At 45.6% G+C, this 19,300-nt stretch overlaps 4 protein-coding genes across 13 annotated transcripts in view; 2 read left to right on the top strand and 2 right to left on the bottom strand.

The window, feature by feature from the left end:
* The first annotated feature begins 143 nt into the window (after window positions 1-143).
* LOC143377975 (arylalkylamine N-acetyltransferase 1) lies at window positions 144-10,841 on the top strand. Of its 2 annotated transcripts, none has more exons than XM_076829851.1 (4): window positions 144-271; window positions 7,863-8,130; window positions 9,715-9,931; window positions 10,169-10,841. In XM_076829851.1, exons 2-4 carry the CDS (start codon window positions 7,896-7,898, stop codon window positions 10,365-10,367), a joined length of 651 nt encoding a protein of 216 aa, XP_076685966.1. In that variant the 5' UTR covers window positions 144-271; window positions 7,863-7,895; the 3' UTR covers window positions 10,368-10,841. The 2 variants fall into 2 exon arrangements, with proteins under 2 accessions (XP_076685966.1, XP_076685965.1); XM_076829850.1 differs by lacking the exon at window positions 144-271 and adding an exon at window positions 6,466-6,754.
* On the bottom strand, window positions 10,797-12,260 carry LOC143377976 (uncharacterized). Of its 2 annotated transcripts, none has more exons than XM_076829852.1 (4): window positions 11,885-12,260; window positions 11,717-11,807; window positions 11,399-11,583; window positions 10,797-11,327 (listed from the first exon to the last, which is right to left on the bottom strand). In XM_076829852.1, exons 1-4 carry the CDS (start codon window positions 11,962-11,964, stop codon window positions 11,012-11,014), a joined length of 672 nt encoding a protein of 223 aa, XP_076685967.1. In that variant the 5' UTR covers window positions 11,965-12,260; the 3' UTR covers window positions 10,797-11,011. The 2 variants fall into 2 exon arrangements, with proteins under 2 accessions (XP_076685967.1, XP_076685968.1); XM_076829853.1 differs by having other exon boundaries at window positions 10,797-11,309.
* A 130-nt stretch (window positions 12,261-12,390) lies between these two features.
* Fuct6 (alpha-(1,6)-fucosyltransferase 8) lies at window positions 12,391-15,950 on the bottom strand. 3 transcript variants are annotated; one of them, XM_076829846.1, is made up of 6 exons: window positions 15,787-15,950; window positions 15,193-15,479; window positions 14,918-15,091; window positions 14,620-14,838; window positions 14,467-14,548; window positions 12,391-14,388 (listed from the first exon to the last, which is right to left on the bottom strand). In XM_076829846.1, the coding sequence occupies exons 2-6, from the start codon at window positions 15,426-15,428 to the stop codon at window positions 13,327-13,329; spliced, it is 1,773 nt and encodes a 590-aa protein (XP_076685961.1). In that variant the 5' UTR covers window positions 15,429-15,479; window positions 15,787-15,950; the 3' UTR covers window positions 12,391-13,326. The 3 variants fall into 3 exon arrangements, with proteins under 3 accessions (XP_076685961.1, XP_076685963.1, XP_076685964.1); XM_076829848.1 differs by having other exon boundaries at window positions 15,581-15,946; XM_076829849.1 differs by having other exon boundaries at window positions 15,193-15,494; window positions 15,787-15,942.
* Window positions 15,951-16,294: 344 nt separating this feature from the next.
* Window positions 16,295-19,300, top strand: part of Pum (pumilio) — a 75,112-nt gene continuing 72,106 nt past the window's right edge. For 2 of the 6 annotated variants that reach the window (XM_076829439.1, XM_076829434.1), the window contains exons 1-4: window positions 16,521-17,880; window positions 18,494-18,715; window positions 18,832-18,960; window positions 19,078-19,203. In XM_076829439.1, coding sequence (XP_076685554.1) covers window positions 17,785-17,880; window positions 18,494-18,715; window positions 18,832-18,960; window positions 19,078-19,203 — 573 coding nt within the window. In that variant the 5' untranslated portion in view covers window positions 16,521-17,784. Of the gene's footprint in view, window positions 16,458-16,520; window positions 17,881-18,493; window positions 18,716-18,831; window positions 18,961-19,077; window positions 19,204-19,300 lie in introns of those variants that run through there. The other 4 variants (XM_076829435.1, XM_076829437.1, XM_076829436.1 and 1 more) reach the window with 4 other exon arrangements.

Below are 19,300 nucleotides of genomic sequence, written 5' to 3'. Positions count from 1 at the left end.
GTTGAAGGCCCAATTGCCGATAGCTTCGGATCTCGCTGCTTAATCAAATTCAATAGAAAAATAGACCTGGGGCTACCCTTTCCACGGGTTGTTGTCGAAGGGGTATTACCGTGCCGGATGGTAATGACCCTCCCTATTGCTCCAACTTTGTTCTCACGTTGGCAGTGCGTAGTTGGCGATAGACTGAAGGGGACCGCCTGCGTTTCGTTCTTTCGACAAGGAAACCACGAAAGGCCAGCCGGGAAATTCGAGAAATTCAGCGGACCTTCAGGTACGTGGGAACTTCGAATCGAGTAGGTACAGATATTTCCCCGCGAGTTAAAGAGTTTCACGCGTGCGGCAAATCCAAGAAAAAACTCCCATGGCCGGCGATAAATTTTGATAAACGTAGCTGTGGTATCGATAAAGAAAATCTTGCGTGGATATTCAGCTTTTTCACACTTTTTCTTCCGTCGACTGTGCGACACTGTCGGAGACGCCAGCTCGAGTGGCTCATCCAGCGACTTCCTAGCACGTAACGATAAATCGATTTCCTCGCGTGGTAGAATAATCCGATCACCGGGATTTATTGGACAGCGAAAGTCTGGCGAGCCCGAAGTCGAATCAGTCTCACTGACCGAGGGATATGTTTCCCGCGAAGACTATGTATCCACGGAGACCCAGTTCATCTCGTGCCCGCCGTTAACGGAGTAAATATACCGGCGACATTGGCACTGCTCTCCTCGATCCTTTGGCTTCTATTCTCGGACGAATCCGTGCTGCATCTCGCTTCACAGAAATAGCCTCTAGTATTTTCCCCCGTCTAAGAAAATTTCATTAAAGCACGCTCTTATCGACCACGTTCACGACATGTGTCTCATTAACTTCGAATTAATACAGTTCCTAAGTAGTTAAGGCCGTCGCGCATTTTGGCGAAGCGCAAAGAAGCGCGAAGAAATTAAGGGGTCTCCTACATTGACGGGCTGAAAAGGAGCGCGATATTTGGATTTTCTTAAGAGAAACCCTCCAATTATATTAATTGAATACTGTATGCCTATATTTGTACATATTTAGGCATACAGTTTAAAAAAACATTTATTTAAAAAGAAACGTACCTGAAACTTTAAACGCGTTTTTCTCAAAACGATGTTTTTCGAATCGGTCGGCATGACACCTCAAAAACCAATCATCCGATTTACTTCTAAACTAAGTATTAAGACTAAGTCAGTTTTTGCAAAATTAGACTTTTGCGATTTAAAAAACCAGCGAATTTTTTTGCAGAAATCGATGTCTGTTTTAGATTTAAACAATTCCCAAAATTCGCTGTTTTATGAGCCACGAAGAAGCTTCGAAATATTAACAGAACGCTAAGTAAACTTAAGAAAGTTAGGAAAGCTCGACTGCGAGCGATTAGTAGATATCCTCGAGCTTTAACCGAGGGGCTTGAGCACCCTCTATTTATTGCTCGCGCTCGATTCTATATAGTAGGTGGAATGTAAACCAGAAAATACAGGCTCGCGGTTCGCAATGGCTGTTGATATGAGTGAAAAATGCGCGCGATAAGAGAATTTATCGAGGACGAGTGAGGAAAGCGCGAGGCGGAGATGAGGCCTGTCCGACCCGCAGTGCGAGAGTTACATTTCGTCCCAGTGGTGTACGCGTGTAATTCGATTACTCCGCTTTCGAGGCGCCGCACGTGCCCCAAGAGCAAAATATCCTAGTGCAGCGTCTGGCGGATTTGCATCGACAGCGGCGGCTTCAATATCTAGAGGCCCGAGTTCGGCGAGTGTCGCGTATCGTTGAGCCGAGCGAGGGACACCTGACCATCGAGTACCTGCCATCTTCGTTCCTTCCGATCTGCAGGTCGCCTCTGAAGCGTAAGTGTCAACACTCGCCACCTGGACGCACCAGATGCTTCACGCGTACCCGCTGTGGCGAGGCCTCCCTGCGAGAGGATGACGATCGTCGTCCTTCGGGCAAACAGAGTCACAGAGACACGCTCTGTCGAAGCCTCCGCGAAGCGCTGCTCCTCGGCGGCTGGGCCCGCGATTATGCGTGCATTCCGTGCTTTTCGCCTACTAAAACAAGCAAAACGGCACGATTTGAGCGAACGGGATTAGCCTTGATTGTAACGATACCAGGTGATCGAGCCTCCATTGACCGCGCACGGAGCTTGAATACAGATTCTCCCAGTATCCATTCATGCCGCGTTTCGGGGAGGGGACTCTTGTCTTCCTGCTGCGCAGAAGGCAACTACCCACACTTTTTAACCCACTTCAAAAAGGACGAGCTATAGATTCGACCCGTATGCAGTGGCGGATTTAAGAAAAAAGGTCCAGGCGGCAACTGCTCATCGGCCGCCCTGTTAAATTCGCCACTGCCCGTATGTATTTTTTTTATGTTTGTCCCCGCATAACTCCTCAGTATATGGACCAATTTTGATGATCTTTTTTTTATTCGGCAGAGGGCCATGCGCTGGTGGTCCCGTTCTACACTGCATCAATATTGACCCAATACTTTGCCAGTTCTGGTTAATAATAAAGACTATTGTCACCTAGTTATTACTATGTTATGTACGTACGCGCATATCTCCTCGGCATGGTGTGACAATATACATATAACTAAAAAGTTAAAAATAAAAAAATTAAAAAAATAATTAAAACCGACTTCAAACTAATGAAAATGCACTAAAAAGTAAAAAATAATTCTTTCCCTTATTTAATCTACGGCTCTCATATTTTTTAAGTCAGCGCCTCGTTTGCACTGTGTAAATCTGGCGTCGACTTAAAAAATATGAGAGTCGTAGATTAGATAAGGGAAAAAATTCTTTTTTACTCTTTAGTCCATTTTTATTATTTTGAAGTCGGTTTCAATTTTTTTTAAATTTTTTTGTTTCTCGATTTCCTGCCGCGGTTGGATCGGAGGGACCGAGGAAGAAAGTGAACGTTGCGGCGGAGGCGAACGGGAAAGGACAACGGTGGTGGGACAATTCGCGCGAGCGACTCGTAACCGTGCTCCTTTTTTCTCTCCACGATTAAGTAATTGTTGTGCGCTGAACGGCAATTGAAGAAAGCAAGTCCCCGCTCTAGCGTGCAAGGATCGTTGAGAAGCACGGGGATTTCCGATCCTAATTGCTCTACTACCTTACGCTTGACGATTCCGCGGCAATTTTGCGGTGAATAAAAACCGAGGCTCGAGTGAAACGGTATGAAAACGTACGCGAGCTCACCTCGAGACCCTGCAATTATATCGATACAATGAGATCAGTTCGAGGGCGTATCGCGAGCAATTTCTCGCGTAAATCACTGTTAATGATTCCGCTGCACAGTAGGGGGTTCAGTGGTAATTGATTCGCTCGTATGTCAACCAATGGATTTATTACACAGGACACGTCGCGTTGTTTATTCCAAGGCGATCGGGGACAGTCGAACACGCGCAGCTCTTGATATTTCATTATCCCGTGGGCCATCCGACGCTCTCGCAGCAAGCGACTCGAGCAAAGTCCTCTTACAATTAGTAGCCGTAGAATCATTATCTCCGTTTCCTTCTATTCTCGAGGAGACGAAACGACAAGGGCCAGCAGGCGAGCGAAGGACACAGGGGGAAGAAAAGGATCGTGGACTCGATAATGGGGACCGTGGCTTTTTAGAGCAGGCGTTTTATTCTCGTGTTTACCTCGAGGTGAACTCGCCGCTCAATTACGATGGATTTAATGCAGCAGAGAAGGTGTACTTTAATCCGATTGGTTTGCCGCTTACGGAACTGGCACCGCCTCTGACTCCGAGGATCGTTTACGTGTACGTGCGGCGCGTATCGCGATCTCTTAACGGGTGGGTGGCTGTGTCGCGATAAACTGTATGAATGATCGAGGGGCTTGATAGAGGGATCGTTAGAGGACGTTGAAAATGTTGCTCGTGAAAGGGCGCGGAAGAAATCTCCGTAACGAAAAGCATAATCTACCAGCGCTAACTCAATCAGCGAGATTGGATCTAGACGATTGGATTAGCCTCCTTGGCGTTCAAATTGATCTCCACGGTGGTCTTCGGCGCGAGCTTCCTCACGGGCGCAGAGGAAGCCTACGGATACCCTGAGCGGCAACAATTTTTCAACAGCCCCCCGTGGAAAGAAGGCACGTCACCTTTTCGCAACTCTTATCCAGCTCGCGTTACATCGTGTCCCAAATAACGGTACACCCGATACTCGTATCCTTCCACGCCTTTCCAAGCGATACAGTTTGATTCACGGCCTAGGACTTCCAGGAGTTATCGACGATGAATAATTACCTCTATAAGATACCTGACGACGCGTCGATGCCAGTAATAACTTTCAAATAAATCACCTGCCGATGAATCAGTCTCGCCTCTGTCCCGTTTCCTCCTATTGTTCCATCGCCGGGATCCTCGGCCGTTTAATCATACGCGCGCTGGAGACTGTCCTCGCCATTATCGCATCATCTGGCATCCTCGAGCGGCCGCGTGATTTGTCGGGAATTAGCCGACGAAAGCCGCGGGCGGCGCGGAGAAGCCGGGCGATGAAGTATGTGGACAGGGGACACGGGGCTAGGATCGGCGGGAAAGGTCAGTGTTGCGCCGTCACGGAAGTCGCTCGCGCCCAGACACCTACCGCCGAATCCGGTTCGAAAGGATTCCAGGAACGAGCAAACGATTGTTATATTTCATTCCGCCGTACGTTAGCGATCGCTTCGCTTATCGGGCCCCGCGATCAAAGGCTGCAGAGACACGGTGATTGTGTCCGCGTCGTACAAAGGACTCGGTTAACGCTTAAACGATCCGCGAGACGATAGAGTCGCCAGGATGTCCATGGTAAACGGCGCGCTGGAAAAATGCACGAAAAAATGGGTCAAGAGCTGCGCGGCGAGCTCGAGTTCGCTGCAAGGACCCTGGTCGGTCTTCTCTTTAATTTCAGTCCGCCCTCGAAAGTGGATACACAGCGGCGACACACGATGCCCGAGAGCTCCGATCGGCCCGATCCGGCCAGACGTCATTGAATGCCACCTAAGGCATGCCTCTATTCGACGTCCTTCGCTGGTTCATATCGACGACAGTTCCGTAACCGGGTCTAGAGCCATGTTCTCCGTTTCGTCCACTTCAGCAGAGTTGCGTAACACCCGGGTGAACAACCCGGGCGCTGTTCCCTGTCTTCGAATCCAGTCCGCGCCTTGTACGCCGAGGATTTACGTTGCGGGGGCAATGATGGATGTGGCAGAGCGGGGCAGTAGAGGCTTTCCATCGGCGAAAAGCTGTCCAAAGTTCGAGCCCCGGTATCTAGATCAGGCCAGGTAATCTTAGGTCTGAAAAAGAAAAGGGAAACGATGTACGAAGGGACACGTAATAGGCGAATCGACTTTCAATTTCGAAAGCGGGTATTAAAGTCCAAGCGACGCGATACCCCGCGTTTCACCTTTGCAATCGATACGCGCCCCTCGCCTCGCGCGCGCGGACCTGACCATGCCGCTCGATTTCACGGAAATCGGCGAGATAAGAGGAGGATGTTGAAAGAAGCGCGGCGAGGTTCTAACGATCCTCTGAAACGATGCATTCCAAGCGAATGTAATCGGTTTTCGGTGTCGGCAGAAGCGATAGTCAATAATGAATGACTCCGCGATCGGATGGCACTCTGCCTCTCTGTGTACACCGGGCTCGGACCGGAGACGAAGCTTGTACAAGCACTCGGTCGACGCAAATTCCCGGGATTTTTGCGCGTACCTTTTATCGCCGCGAAATTGATATATTTATGTAACCCGACACGAGCGGAGAAAACGCGACGGTTGTATTATCGCACGCGACTTCGTTACCTTCGTCGGGATAGCGGTTCCGAGGATACGTGCGCGTTAATTAATACCATTCGTTCCCGCGCAGCATCGTCGCCAGGGTCTTACAATATAAACGCGAAGTAATTGCCCTTTTCCACCTCCCTGGTTTTTAGATTTCTATTAAACGGCGATCGCGTGTGGCAAGCCAAGCCGAACGTGTTCCCGTCGCGCGTTATCCCCCCCTCCCGCGGTCGTTTCATTTACATCGAGCGATATTGAAATGATAAACGGTGTAGACACCGACCGGTACAAATCTGTCTGGTAGATTAGAATTTTTCCCTGGTTAATCTGCGCCGCGGGGAGCGCGCGACATTCGCGGGTCCCTCGTGGGTGATCGGTGGCTCGAGGGGGAGGAGACACGCGGAATTAATTCGCGGCGATTAATTGCTAAAAGGACGGGAACGGTGAAGAGCACGCGAAAGACGGCGGCAGGAGCGCGCGCGCGCGCCTCCGTTATGTAAACTGTCGTTTCCGGTTCTGAAATATGTAAATCGATTCTCTTGAAAAAGTGCTGAATTTTCCTGGGAAACCGTGATTGGACATAGCTGGCTCAGGGGGAGATTGGCGGAATATGGAGCGAGCGCGACGCTTCCGATCGCGAGCGTCCTAAACTATATTCGCCTGTCCCTGAACCTGTAAGAATGGCTTTTGCCCGTACCCAGCGTATATAAGACAGACGACGTCCTATCACAAAGCGCAGTGTTAGATTACCACCTCGACGTCAACAAGCGAGCATCGTGTTTATCGGCGAACTAGCTCCGGTGTTCCCGCATCCAGTCACCGGCACCGTTGCCCTAATTTCTCGTTAGCGAATTTGAGAATCCTCGACTGATCGCTATGGAAGCTGTGATGGCGTCCAGCCGCGGAAATTCCGCCCGCGTCGACGGGAACAAGGGTCAGACGAATTTCGCGAAAGACGTGCCGAAAGTCGCCAAGTACACGGTAAGCTGGCAATCATCTCTGGATCGCGCTCGGATTTAAGGGACCGATTCGATTCGCGTCGCTGATCGGCGCGTCATTAATTGGCCCTCGATTATCTTCTTTTTACCATTCTTTGTTGCGCTCGGCTTATTACGTGCGCAAAGCAATTTACGATTATTATGCTTGGCGTTTGATGGCGAATGTCCATTTATAGCATTGGAACGGTATAATTCTGTCCCCGAGATAAGATGAAGTGTCATTACGGGAAGGTAGTAACCATGACAGGACTTCCAGCAGAATTTTATCGTCCGCGGAACGAGCCTTCCTCGCGTGATCTAACCAATGCCATAAAACCGAACACCGTACTCCTGCTAGCGCCTAATGACGAATAAATTTCATCCCAGCGGTGGAAGATGGTTAGGCGCGGATTTGTGCGCGGCAAATTTTGGGGGCGACAAATTTTCGGCAAAAGAAATTGGGACCGGTTTAAACACAAACGCTTGAGACAATTTTAAAATCAATTTCACTTCTTTTCGAGTCGCCATATTGAATTAACTTCGAAATTGTCGCGGATACTTGTTAGCTTAGGGTCGCCAAATCTCCAAATTCGCCCCTGAAGAGGCAACCGAAAAGGTCTTCGTCCCGTTCTGTTTCATTTATTCCGTTACGAAATACTGTATCGAAGCGGACCGACCACAGTTTAGTATAACAGTCGACGGAGATAAAACACCGCGGCCGATGCAACGGGCCACGTCAAGCGCCGCGTGTGAAAGCTTTAATTCAATTCCCGTTTGCCGCGAAGACAACAAATTGTCCCTGTTGCATTAGGTTACATTTGCATACGTGCATCGGGTTGCACGCTGCATTGTTGCCACCGGGAACTCCGGCGATCATTTGATATTTATGCTACGTTGTCTGAACTCCAACAACATGTTGCGTTCGTCCAGCCGAGGTGCGTACACCTTGCAAAGATCCCAGGCATAAGCTACTTTCCAGAGGCATAACGGAGTGACTAATGAAGTAAGCTGTTTCCAAAGACTCGTCCGCGATGGTCTCGGGAGGAGCAGCCTCGTCCAACCTGTCCGTGTCGAAATTAAATGGTCCCACAGAAGATTGCCGCCTGTTTCAGCTGGCGGATTCGGCGGACAGCGAGAGCGTTGACATGGACTACCACATCCAGGTGGTGACCAAGGATGACAAGCTGAGGATACTCCAGTTCCTCAGGAGGTTCTTCTTCAGGGACGAGCCGCTGAATCAGTGCATCGGGCTGATACCGGAAGGCGAGGACAGCACCTGCCTCGAGCTGGAGGAATATTGCAGCATGTCCACGATCGCGAACAATCTCAACATAATGGCGGTCTCGACCAGCGGCGCTATAGTGGGTGTTGTGTTAAATGGTAAGAATCTAACCCGAGCTCCAACGCCTCGGGGTATCTGTGTCACAGATTGACCAGCCTTTTCACTGTTCATTGAGTTATTTACGCGAAAGCTGACTGGCTAAGTTTCTGTTTACGCAGTTCCTCGTATATCTGGGTTAATAACACGGTCTCGTACCAGGAACGCGTTATTCCCGGCAGAATCTAATGACACGCCGACCTAAAGCGTTCCCTGGCCACGAAACCGATGACAATATTCCGCCTCGGGGCCCATCCGCTCCGCACTGGATTCTCGAATATCGGTGCGAATGAAAAGTACGCGCGCTGCCCGGCAAAATATTCGCGCGTACGTAACGGTTTGGAGGCCGTTGTTCGATTCTAAATAGATCGATGCGAGAGATACGGTAAATTGCCATAGAGTCCTTGCGCGCTGGCCAACGATTTTCATCGAGACGCGTGCAAACAGTTGCCGTAACGACACGCTCAAAAAATGTATCGGAAAAATAGGCCTCTGACAGTGGGGAAGACACACCTACTGCGAAACGGTACTGTTCTGCGTTACATAAATTGTTATGCGAGGCCCGAGCAGCCGCGCCGGACTTATTAATCGCTACCGGTTGTCGCAACCACGGTAATTACGTTATTTTATCGACAGAATCCAGTTAGCCACGCGTTATTGAGATTATAAAGGTCTGCTCGTGGCCGGCGCAAGAACTTGGGGGAACAATTAGAATGCACAGATACGCCGAATCGCGTGTCCCGTTGGTCGGCGCACGGGATTGTTTACCATCAGACGTGCCCACCGATCGCTGCCTCAATTATGCTTTATCGGCTCTCCTCCGAGGCGGAACAAACGGCGGCTATCGTGAACTTGTTCCCTTGGCTAAATCACCAGACCTCGAGAGCGTTGAATGGGAAACAGCTGCGTGCCAAGCTCGAGGCGCTCGAATTGTCGCTTCAAATGCTAAGCAGATGTTAAAGAGTTACCTTCGATGTAATTACGCGAGGCTGATTTCCTTACGGCGGGGCGCTCCGTCAATGTAAAGCGATCTGTGAAGTAATTAACGTTAATAGCATCGGTCATCCGGTTTATGATACAGATGAGTCAATGTATGGAAATAACGGTCTTTCTTTGGACACGTTCGGTTGACTAAAGGAAAGAACAAAACCTGAATGAACGTTGAACCGGTTCACGGTAATTCGCGATTTGGACATCGGTGTCTAGATTTAGTCGCCGCGAATGCACGGCGATGAGATACTTAATGCTCTATGGTAATTAGAGACCTTTAAAGTAGAATGTAAGTACATACGCCATTCATTGTGAAACATGCAAATCAATGATACGTATATATTGAATTTATGACCTGCAACAATGTATCTTAGTGGTCGTGCGTGACGCGTTCTTTGCACATGTCCCAACTGATGTTACGGCCGTTATTTATTCACGATCGATAAGCTGCACCGATTTTACTCACGACTGACATTCAATAGTTTAAACATTCCGCTTTGCAAATTAGGCTTAATAGGTGCAAGCCACGGCATCTAATTGCACATTCAGATTCAGTTCGATTACACGATAAGTTATGGCTTACCCGCTGCTTGCAGATAAGTTGGAGCCGACCAGCGACGAGGAGCCGGAGTACATAACCACGTGCGAGAATCCCAAGTTCAAAAAGATCCTCAGGCTGCTGTATTACGTCGACAAGAACATGAATCGCGACGAGAAGTACCAGGGCCTGAACGTCCTGGATGTTAGAATAATCTCCGTAGACAGCAATTGGAGAGGCAAAGGAGTCGGCAAAGCTTTGGTAGAAAAGGCGCTGTAAGTGAGCCCTTTAATTAATAAGTTGGCGCGCCTTTGTACCATTTGAATTTCGTCACGTTAAAATGCCAGTTAAACGATATTTAATGCTTATATATATATGGAATATAATTATGCATGCTCTTGAATTGCATTTAGCACACCTGACGAAATCACGACCATCTTCTTTCCAGTATTATTTAGATCGATTCGCTATCGATGCACAGTTGATTTTGAGGGGTTATGTTAACTTTGCAGAACAATCGGGCGGGAAAAAGGTTTTCACATTGCGCGCACAGTCTGCTCGTCCTTTTTCTCCGGGAAGCTTTGCCTGCGATTGGGATTCGAACGAGTGTACGAGTTAAACTATGCCGATTACCGCGACGAAGACGGTAAACCTGTATTCACCCCGGCGCTTCCGCACACGGCGATCATCGCGTATATTAAGGAGCTGTGAAGAGCGGCAAGGTCCGTTTCCCGAAATCGAGTACCTGTTTAGAATCGAGGAACGCACTCTTCGCTTTTAGTCTTGGCGGCTATTCGGACGCCTTCTTCCTTTCCACTTCCTGTTTCTCTCTTTTAAACAGTTCTCTACTTTATTTATTACTTTTGTATAAATTAACGTAGCACGCGTCGTGGCAATTACTCTGTCGGACCTACACATCGATTATGACTGTCGACTTCGTGTGAACTGTCGATAGTATAAAGAGATATATTTCTTGCTATCTTAAAATATAAATTACATAATTGTTATACTATTTATAAAGGAGGAGTTAATACTTTAGATATAGAAACTTATGTTTTTGTAAATTATTGTGAATTCGTCGTAATAATTCTTATCAATGTCCGAAAGTTACACAATCCATGTAACATAAAGCAGCATAGGTACTCTTGTGTAATAAATTTTAATAAAAGTCCTGTTTGTCCTACACACATCAACCTTTACCTCAATGCTCTAACAGCCAAACATTCCAATTTATAGTTTGTACAATATATTTGAATAGCTATTTACAATCATTGTAAGATACCTTATTAAATCCGAATAAAATTCTATACATTGACTAGTGTAATTATATAAATCATATCACAATTATTGATACATTATTTAGCATACGGCCCAACACCATATTGTTTACTTAATTCAAGTATGCGTTGCAACTGCTCCTCCGTTGTTTTATGCTTCGCCTCTCTCTTAATCTCTTCATATTCAGTCTGGTACTGTGCACTTTTGTCTAGCAATGCCTGTCTGTCGAAGACTAAAGATTTCTGAAGAAGCAATACTTGAATAATTGTTCCAAAAAACATGATACCTAGACACATCATAACTGATCTTGCTAGATTCTGCTCCTTGCGGTCCCAATATATATTAGAATTATTTCTCATATTTGCGTCCCAGTATCTAGAAGCGGTATAAGCTCTATAAATAGGTTCCCTTAGATTTCATTCTATTAACAAGCTCCACGAAACAAATGCAGATGCGTAATGTACCTTTGGTAATCGCATTGCGCGTTTTGATAACTACTGTGCTCAGAGAAATTCTGGTAGGAAACATTGTTATATTTTAAACTTCTATCGTACTCCTGCCTTTTGTTCATCTTACTCAGGACTCTGTAAGCTTCGTTAATTTTTACAAACTCGGCGTGGCTTCCTTTACTGCCACTGTCCGGATGCATCTACAAACACGGTCAAGCTTTAAATATGAAAGGCGAGTAAACAGTTTATGTAAGAGTTTCATCGAATACGGTGTGGAAATAGTACCGACTACTATATTTCACGAATTGGGTGTTCATAACATTAACGACTCACTTCCTTCGACAGTTTTATATAAGCATCCTTTATTTCCTTGTGGGTTGCATTAGAAGGGATGTGTAACACATCGTAGTGATTACACTGATATCTTTAAAAAAGAACTCACTTTAATTTCATTAATGTGGCTGGCAGAGCATACGGCAGTATGTGTCTCTCGATTCTAACCTTTGATGATGGCCATAATTTCCGTAATTCCGAATTAATACAGGTATCTCGAATCTGTACGCACGAAAAATCTGTGCCATTTCTCCTACCTTCTTCACACCACGAATTTGAATAAATTACGCGGATTCAGTTAAACGGGAAAATCAAGTCATGTTATTTTGCACTTTATAGGTTCTCGAATAATATTGTACTTTCGATATCACAAATTTTCGAATATATTCATTTCGCGTGAGTACAGCTAAGAATTTTATATGAATTTCAATTCAATTTGTGTAATGGACAAACAAGAAAAAAAGAACAGGGTCGTTCTTCGGTGATACATTTACCAATGTTGCTGTTTCATTTTCAACTAATTTCAAGTCCTCGCAATTGCGTAGCATCTACTGTCTTTTTTTAAAATACGACGTAATAAATTCGTTTATATATATTTAACATGTTCCCTCGACTGATTTCAAAGTCACGAAAGTACCGTGCTTTCGAACGATTGAGGTTAAGGGCATCGGGGATTTGGTGAATTAAATATTTATTAAAAACCGAATTCAGTTTTTACAATATAATAACAATTCGCATTCGCGTTTAGTTTATAGTATAAAATATATTACAATATGTATACAGGAAACATCCTTAAAGGTATAAGATAGGCCTCAAGCCCAGCTCGATGTCTATGCATACCATGCTTATCGTACGATATTTTATGCATTATTTGTTACGCGTATTGTATAAGCTCTAGTACCATCGAAAACCTGTTACGTACGTAGATTTCCTATTGCATATCCTATGTACAAATTGTACGTTGTGACAACAAATTGTGACTCAAGTCTTTATCAGTAAATGGAGTTCAACTATTTAGTGGTATAAAGTTCCTAAGGTTAACTTATAAAAAAATTATCATTGTCATGTAGCCTTTTGTCGTATAAATATTGGCTTGCTGTAAATAATGCCATGAATCAAATGCATTGGCACGAATGACGTTTCTGTACATTCCATACGAATAAAAAATTTTAAGTCTACATTGTCTAAAAGTATGAAACGAAACAGAAATAAATATCGCAACGAAACACTTTGATGCGGTCGCGTTCTAAAAAAGCTTCTTACAACAATGGTCATACGTTTTAACTTTGATCAAAATATGTAAAATATCATAAGGCGTCGCTACGAATTTTCAATTTTCAACGTGGCAAATGGTTATTTGTAGCTTAATTTGTAGAAGATCGTAAAATTATTTAAAACTCTATACATCTCAAGTAGTATAACTTACTTCTTCATCTCGCAACTCGTGACAGTATCACTTCGTGGGAATTAGATCTGTCGCTTTCTAGTAATAAAATATATATGTATCCATGACTTCTGCAATGCTTTTAACAATTTGAATACGAAGGCAAGTAATATCGTTCTGCAAGCAATCTGAATACTTTCAAGATTACTACATACTCAGAATATGTCTACTTAGTTTTGCTCTCGTGCAATGGCACGTCCGGATATTTCGGGAACTCGGCAGCGTCCACGGGATTTCTTACTTTAAAGCTAGGGAACAAGCCTGTCATGCTGGTTCTAGTGTTGTACCCTTTAGAGTAACCGTCCCAATGGTTCCCGAAAACTTCGATTAAATCTCCCACTTTCAGCTCTATCTCGCCAGTTTTCCTTGGCTTGTGATCCAAAATAGCCTGATGAGGATGTGGATTTTGACCCCCGTAATAGTAGATATCATCCAGTGACGTAAATCGATTATAAGCGTCTGGATGATACGTTTGCATCAGTTCGTACGCCACGCGGCATACTTGGGAGCTGAATGTGCATACCAAATAATCACATTCAGACAGCAGATGTATGTCTATAATTATTCCTTGCAAGGAGGAATCTGAATATCGTTTCGCGACCGATGCCGTTTCCGCTATTTCTGGATCTCCTATTATCTCGTAGTTCGGATAACGATTTCTCGCTGTCGTAATCACCTTCGGATCATCGCTGGCCAGAAAGACCCTTTTCACGTCTGGTTTCGTTTCAAGTTCGTCAAAATATTGCTCGACTTTCACCATATATTCGTCTATGTCGTGGTAAGCAGCTTCGGTTCCAACTTTATCCGTTCTTCGTACATGAACTCCGACAATGGGCTTCTTAAAACCGAGCCTCTCTTTTGCGTAGTCTAATGTCTTCTTCACGTGTTCTTGAGGCCTCATTAAATACTTCAACACTTGTCCCACCCACCACACTAATGGATGCCCATGAATCTTCTCTAATCTCGTAGCTAAATCTGCAGGTACACTCGGCGGTTGAAACCGTGGCTTCGGATAAACATTATCCACGATTGGCAAAGAAATTACTTGCTTAGAGGAGTCGCCTGGCCAATTAGCGTGCGTCGCTCCATTTATCGATACGCACGTATCGCTGAGTGGCTTGAAAACTGATTCCCAGCCATCTTTATGATACCTCCATCCCTTAGATTTTATTATTAATGTTCGTTCCGTGCCATAAGCAACCAAGAAGCAGTACGTAATATGATGGATCTGCGAAACATGAAAATCTTATTTGCAACTTTCCGTAAAAACAGCTTTCATTTTTATAAGAGACAGAGCTTCTTTAACCTGACAGCCGAAACCGCAACCTTTGTTTAAGCTGCACACCAACTTCCTTGCTTTGCTGCAGTCGCTAGGATTCTGTAAATACCTTAAAAGACGCAGACATTTTTACACACCCCTGATAAGTTAGACAATGAATAATTAAGGAACGATTAATACCTGAATCTTCTTTGTACAAGATCGGATAGATCCCTCGCTTCTTGTTTCCTCCATTCGTCGTAGCCGTCTACTCTCGTTAATCTATCAACATCTATTATAAGAGATCTCTTATGATCCCAAATATTCTTTATTGTATCTTGTATTCTCTTCTCTCTTTGTTCGTAGCTCAATTTATCGATACTTTTCCTAAACTTAATTAATTCTGCACTAACATAATACCTGTCTCAAAAATTAAGGTATTGTATATAATATTCCTAGCGTTTAAATAATCAATCCTTGCCTTATATATTACACTTACCATGTCTCTTGTACATTATTCCTTATCCTCCTTCGTAATTCTTCATACTCCGGTAGAGGGATACCATGTTTAAAATCATCTTGACGTTCCAACAGATTATCATAAAGCGACACCTTCTCAAACTTATCTTGCACCGAACCTAAATGATCCCCTTGAATGGATTTCGACCTATCTCTGGAAATTACGTTATCCTGTACAACGAAAAGATCACAGGGCTCTTTGCTTGAAATTTCAGATAAACCCGTGTGCTCTCATGATCCTTCTGGCGGACTTACCCGAGGACTAAATTTTTTAGCGCTTCGTTCTGCTTCTTGAGGATCTCGAAATCATTAACCATTTGGGCCAAACGCTGGGCATTTTCTTTGTTCGTGGGGCCCTCGTGGTTGGACGATAAACTATTAGTCTTAAAGATATGCGACACTGATACGACGAGTATCAAAAGCCACGTAGCTAACAATGCTATTCCTACTTTTCCTAACCAACCAGGCCGCCCTGACCAAAATGTTGCCATTTTATATTATGGTAATCGGATTACCGTGTGTGATGTGTTGCATTACGACATCTATAATTATAAGAGCTTTAAATCAAAGAAGAAATTTATGGTCTTCTATCTCTAGATTCATAGTAACGATAAAATAAGAATTATTCTGAATAAAGTCATGCCACTAATAAAAAGCTGCGAATATACAATTTTCTATTAAAGTGCGTTAAAGAAAGAGGCGGATCATTGAGTTATAGAACGAAAGAAATAAATCGTTGACAATTCCTGTTTGACAAAAGCTTGGTTGACATGACCAGTCGGACGTGTACCGCAGAGAATCAGCGGAGAATACTGCGGTGTCGATGAGTGAAACGTGGCGAGATCTTACCGACTATATTTCAACAGCTCTGTAAAATTATCTTAAATGTCAAGTACAAAAAAAAACATTCCTTATAATCTGACGTGGTCATACGAAGAAGACCTTCTACATTAAATTGACAAGTTGATATTATTCATGCGCAGCTACGGTCATTAAAAACACTGTCGCATGTGGCAGGTGCTGCCAATGCGAGTCCTGTGTATACGTTATGAGGAGTTTGCAACTGACAGCGAATTCGGTATCTCGCACTGACTCTGCGCTAGTTCCAGAAGATGACTTGGATTGGTTGTTTCTGATAGAGCTATCATCGTCTCTATCAGAAACAACCAATCCAAATCATCTTCTGGAACTAGCGCAGCATCAGTGCGTGATACCGAATTCGCTATGAAACAGTCGCGGATTACAGCCTGACCAATGGCCGCGCTGGTTTCGCGATCCTCGGCCACGGTCCTTGCGAATAAAGTCGTTCCCTTCGCCCCGAGGAAGCAAAACAAATGCTGGCCGGATAATATGTAACGCATGGGAGTTATACCATCGGCAGTATCGCGCCTACACAAAGTGCCTTTGAAAACGAGGGGCTTTATTAATATTTAGTTTGTCGATAACAACACGCGGGCACAGTGCGGACGAGGATAGCTAATTTTAGAACGTGACTTTTATATTAGATGGCGGTAAAAATGGTACGTTTGATTCTAGCATGGGACACCGCTATCTATTGGTTTCATGCACGATATTGTGTCGTTATAACCTAGAATCTTGACACTCCGAGGACGGCGTTGCGCGAATTTGTGAACGGACGATTTACACGCCGGGCAAAGTCTACGAGCTGCCGTTTGTACGTTGTTTTGGTGTTATCGGTGGACAGCTTGTCGCGGTGGACGTGGGAATCGTGTCGGGGAGATCTCGGGGACAGGAAGAGCGTGAAATTGACAGAAATAACGTATTGCCTCCATATCGTGTCGCGGCATTTCTAAACGCGGGTTGGTTCTTTCTTCGCCACCTCCCCGCCCCCTCCTGCCCCCCGGCCCTTTCCGAAAATCGCGCAGCATCCTTGCGCGCGAAACACGCGTATGCCGGTGGACGCACATTGTGTGCCTGTACTTCGTTGTACATACCTGTGAATAGTGTATTTTAAGCTTTAGTTTTACGAGATGAGTGCGTGAAAAAGGGTGGCGTTCTCGGTAACCGTGCGGAGAACGAACGACAGAGAACCGAACGGGGGATATTTTGCCGGATCGGTCGCGCCGTGGTGTTCGCTGTGAGGCGAGGATTCGTACCCGTGAATCGAAACAGGGGACCCACCACCATTAATTGTAACCCGTATCGTTGTCCTGGAAAGGGGGATTCGTAAGATCTACGGTATCAGCCGACAAAACGGGCCCCAGAATTTTGCGAATCCCATCGGCTCCCTCCCCCTCCTCGCTTTTCTACCCCTAACACCCTCCCGTCGCCCGTCTACGAGCGAGCAGTTGTCGTTTTTTTTTGTTTGTATGTTTCAATTTTTTTTTTCTCTCTCCACGACATCCCCCCAGTTTCGTTGGTCGGTCGCCGGAGCGGTTGTGTCGTTTGGTAAAGCTCGAGAAGCGGAGTAGAAAGCAGAGTGAGTTGCTGCGTCCATTCAACGATTCTCTCTTTGTGTTCTTCCGTTTCGTTTTCCGTGCCGTCCGACAGTGTTGTCAAAAATCCGGCAGCACCGCTCGGCCAGCTGCCATTGCTGGTGGACTCTTGTCTGGCGTTCTCGGTCGCGGCATCGCGGAATAAATACGCTCCCCGTTCGGTTGATTATTTCTCGTCGGTCGTCGCGGTCGTCGTGGAAACAGCGGAGATGCCGCACTGTTAAGGGTCACGCGCGTACGAACATGCCCGCGGCACAGACGTAGCGGGCGATTCTACGTTTAGCTCCGGACGCCGGTTCTGAGCGAGCTAACCTTCACAGCCGAGGGGTTCCTCTTATCTGACCGATTGTCGTTCATCGTGCCCGAGGCAGCGGTACAGATTGACAGAACGATGAAGTGGCTCGGTGCGAGTAGCGCTGGTGCTGCGGGTGAACCGGCACCTTCTGTGCAGTTACACCATCCTTCCGCTAACGGACATATACCCACGGTACGCAAAAGTTTCGATTTTCCTTTATTCTGTCTGCGTAAGTCTGCGAACGTCCCTTCCGAATTGACTTGCGACGGTAATGATTTTACTCGCGATCGAGACATCATAACCTATCTCCACACGTCTCGGCCGCAGTGAGCCCTGATTGGAACGTCAATCTAGAAATTCGTACGAAACGCATTCGGATCGTACGGGAAAACTCGCCTCGTTTAACGGCCTGCCAGTCAATGCAGAAGAGATCTATTCTTATTACCGAAACATGCGAACTAGGAGCTTCTCTGTCCTGCATATGCATGGCTATTGCATATGCTTGTGCTTTGTTTGATTCCATCATGGCAGAGCATTGTGTAGAGACCGAGATGTTTCGGTCGTATCTGTTGAACTGCTTACAGCGCTGAAATGTGAGCGGTGTCTCGCGTGTTACCTATTTCTTAGTACTCGTCGAATGTAATAATTTCATTGCGCGCGACTGATAATACCGCGCGGAATTTGTTCCTCGTATTTCACGTGTACATTCATCATCGCTTTAACAATTCGATAATAGAACCCTTTTCCATCGATCGTAAAACGATACACCGTAATGCTGATAATCGTGATTGCTCGTTGTTCGCAGGATGCAGAGCAATGCGGACAAGTAATGGCTGGTGGTGACAGCATGCGTATACAGCCCGGTCAAACGCATCAGATAGGTCTGAACCGAACTCAGGACGACGCCATGGTGGGTTACGTGTTCCAAAGACCTACAGAACCGGAATTCAATGCACAGTCCTCGACCTTCCAAACGAAGCAAGCCCCGCGTGCCTGGGCTCTCGCGGACGATGCTATTATCGATAATGTGAGTGTACTAAACATTCAGAATCTTCGGAAATTCTGTATCCTCCGTTAGGAATAGTTTAGAAGCGCTGCTGTCGAATTGCGTCGCCTTTATTCCATTGCGAGCTTTAATTACAGAATCCTGAGAAATGGAAGTATCCCATTACTAAACTGAGCGTACCACAGCAGAATCAACCACAACAATTGGGACTGCAAACTATGAACAATGTTCATCTGCCTTATGAAATCCATCCTATGCAACTTAAAGTGAGTAATGTATTGCGAATGAGTATTATTATTACAACGAGACTTTGTCAAATTTCGTGTGAAAATATTCCGAATTATTCAGAGGACTAACAATTATGTTTTCCTGTTTCTGTACAGAGCGGAGCACCCGGAGCAGAGCATTTAGTTTATCTTAACAACCAAATGACAGCTCAGCAACAAGTTGCCCTTTTCCATCATCAGCAGCAGCAGCAGCAACAACAGCAACAGTTTCGGAATGGCCAGGTAAGTTCATTCATCTTGATACGTAGTAGCTCTTCCTGCGCTTGAATACAGTAGATTTGAACAATGCACCTGTAAATTCGTAATCAATCTGACTATA

The sequence above is a fragment of the Andrena cerasifolii genome, chromosome 16 (assembly GCF_050908995.1).
Source record: "Andrena cerasifolii isolate SP2316 chromosome 16, iyAndCera1_principal, whole genome shotgun sequence".
Classification (NCBI taxonomy): domain Eukaryota; kingdom Metazoa; phylum Arthropoda; class Insecta; order Hymenoptera; family Andrenidae; genus Andrena; species Andrena cerasifolii.
Note: the sequence above shows the minus strand (reverse complement) of the source record. Positions and strands in the feature narration are given on the sequence as shown.